The sequence below is a fragment of the Nicotiana sylvestris genome, chromosome 9 (genome assembly GCF_000393655.2).
Source record: "Nicotiana sylvestris chromosome 9, ASM39365v2, whole genome shotgun sequence".
Lineage (NCBI taxonomy): Eukaryota > Viridiplantae > Streptophyta > Magnoliopsida > Solanales > Solanaceae > Nicotiana > Nicotiana sylvestris.
Window position 1 is genome coordinate 64,842,360 of NC_091065.1, and position 1,857 is coordinate 64,844,216.

Below are 1,857 nucleotides of genomic sequence, written 5' to 3' on the forward strand. Positions count from 1 at the left end.
CATCCGTGAGAATGCAAAGGTGCCATATGGACATGTGAAGGTGATTTTCTCTTGGTCTTCCGGTGCAATCAAAATCTGGTTGTAACTTGAGTACCCATCCAATAAGCAATAGTAGGCACGCCAACATTTGGTCAAGAAAGGGCAATGGAAAATGATCTTTGCATGTCACTTTGTTCAGCTTTCGGTAATCCATGCATACCCTCCATTCGGTGACAGTCCTAGTGGAAATCAACTCATTTTGCTCATTTGTGACCATAGTCATACCTCCTTCTTTGGCACACATTGTATCGGCGAAGTCCATAAACTATCCGAAATGGGTACACAACCCCTGCATCCAGCCACTTGATAACTTCCTTCTTGACGACCTCTTGCATGGCCTCATTCAACCTCCTTTGATGTTCCACGAAAGGTTTGGCATCATCCTCAAGTATAATCTTGTGCATGCAAAAGGCAGGGCTTATCCCCCGAATATCAGCTAGAGTCTATTCAATTGCCTTCTTCCTTCTTTGGAGCACCGCAAAGGTGGAATCTACCTGCACGTTAGTTAAGCACAAAGGAAGAATAACATGTAAACTTGAACAAGGGCCCAAGAATTCATACCTAAGGTGTGAAGGCAAAAGCTTCAACTCCAATATGGGTTGTTCCTCGATTGAGGGCTTTGTTGGTGGAGTCTTTCGGTTTTCAAGATCCAAGGAAAGTTTCCGGGGCTCATATGTGTAAGAACCCATTCCTTGCAAAGCATTGACATACTTTACTAGGCCTTCATTCTCATTCACATCATGGTTCAGCAACACAACTTCTATAGGGTCCTCCATATTTATCATAGCACTGGTGCCTTCAATAATTACCTCGGTCACAAGATCAACAAAGGAACATACTTCGTTGCTATTGGCCAGCCTTATTGATTTGCAGACATGGAACACAATTTTTTTATCATCCACCCGAAAAGTGAGCTCCCCTGTTTCCACATCAACCAAATCCTTCCCTGTAGCTAGGAAAGGTCTCCCCAATATGATCGGCACCTCATAGTCAACCTTGCAGTCCAGAATCACAAAATTTATGGGAAGTATGAAATTGTCGACCCGCACAAGAACATCATCAATAATACCAAGCGGCCTCTTCATTGTTCGATTCTCCATTTGCAATCTCATTGAAGTAGCTCTCGGTTGACCAATACCCGAAGTTTTGAATACAGAGTAAGGAATCAAATTTATACTTGCTCCCAAATCACACAAGGCCTTTGCAAAATCCACACTCCTAATGGTACATGGAATGGTAAATGCACCGGGATCTTCAAGCTTTAGAGCCATCGAGTGCACAATGGTACTCACTTGATGAGTCATTTTGATGGTCTCACAATCCATATATCTCTTTTTAGTTACTAAGTCTTTCATAAACTTGGCATATCCCGGCATTTGCTCAAGAGCTTCCACCAAGGGCACATTGATCGACAAGTTTTTCATCATCTCAATAAACTTCTTGAATTAGTTTTCATTATTTTGCTTTGTAAGTCTTTGAGGGTAAGGCGAAGGAGGCCTTGGCTTTAGGCATTACCATTTTCGGTATGTCTATCACGTGTTCCCTAGACGGGTTCACATCATTTTGAGTCTCCTCCTCATTGTCATGAATATCAATTCTCACCTCACTATTCAAATTCTTTTCACTCACTTGCTCATCAACTATTGAATCATCGTCATTTTGCACTGTAACATCATCACTCACAACTTTCTTTTGCTTGGAGGTACTTGCTTCACCACCTCTATCGCTCCTTGCGGTCACCGCCATTGGATGGACGGTATTGTTCCCATCCTTCAGGTTTACTACTGTGTCACTAGGTAGTGCCCCCTTAGGGAGAGT

General features: G+C 42.7%; 1 protein-coding gene across 1 annotated transcript; it reads right to left on the reverse strand.

Annotated features, from left to right (window-relative positions):
- Positions 1–482: 482 nt before the first annotated feature.
- Positions 483–1,466, reverse strand: LOC138877678 (uncharacterized). The gene has a single exon (XM_070157304.1). It carries the CDS (start codon positions 1,464–1,466, stop codon positions 483–485), a length of 984 nt encoding a protein of 327 aa, XP_070013405.1.
- Between the last annotated feature and the right edge of the window lie 391 nt (positions 1,467–1,857).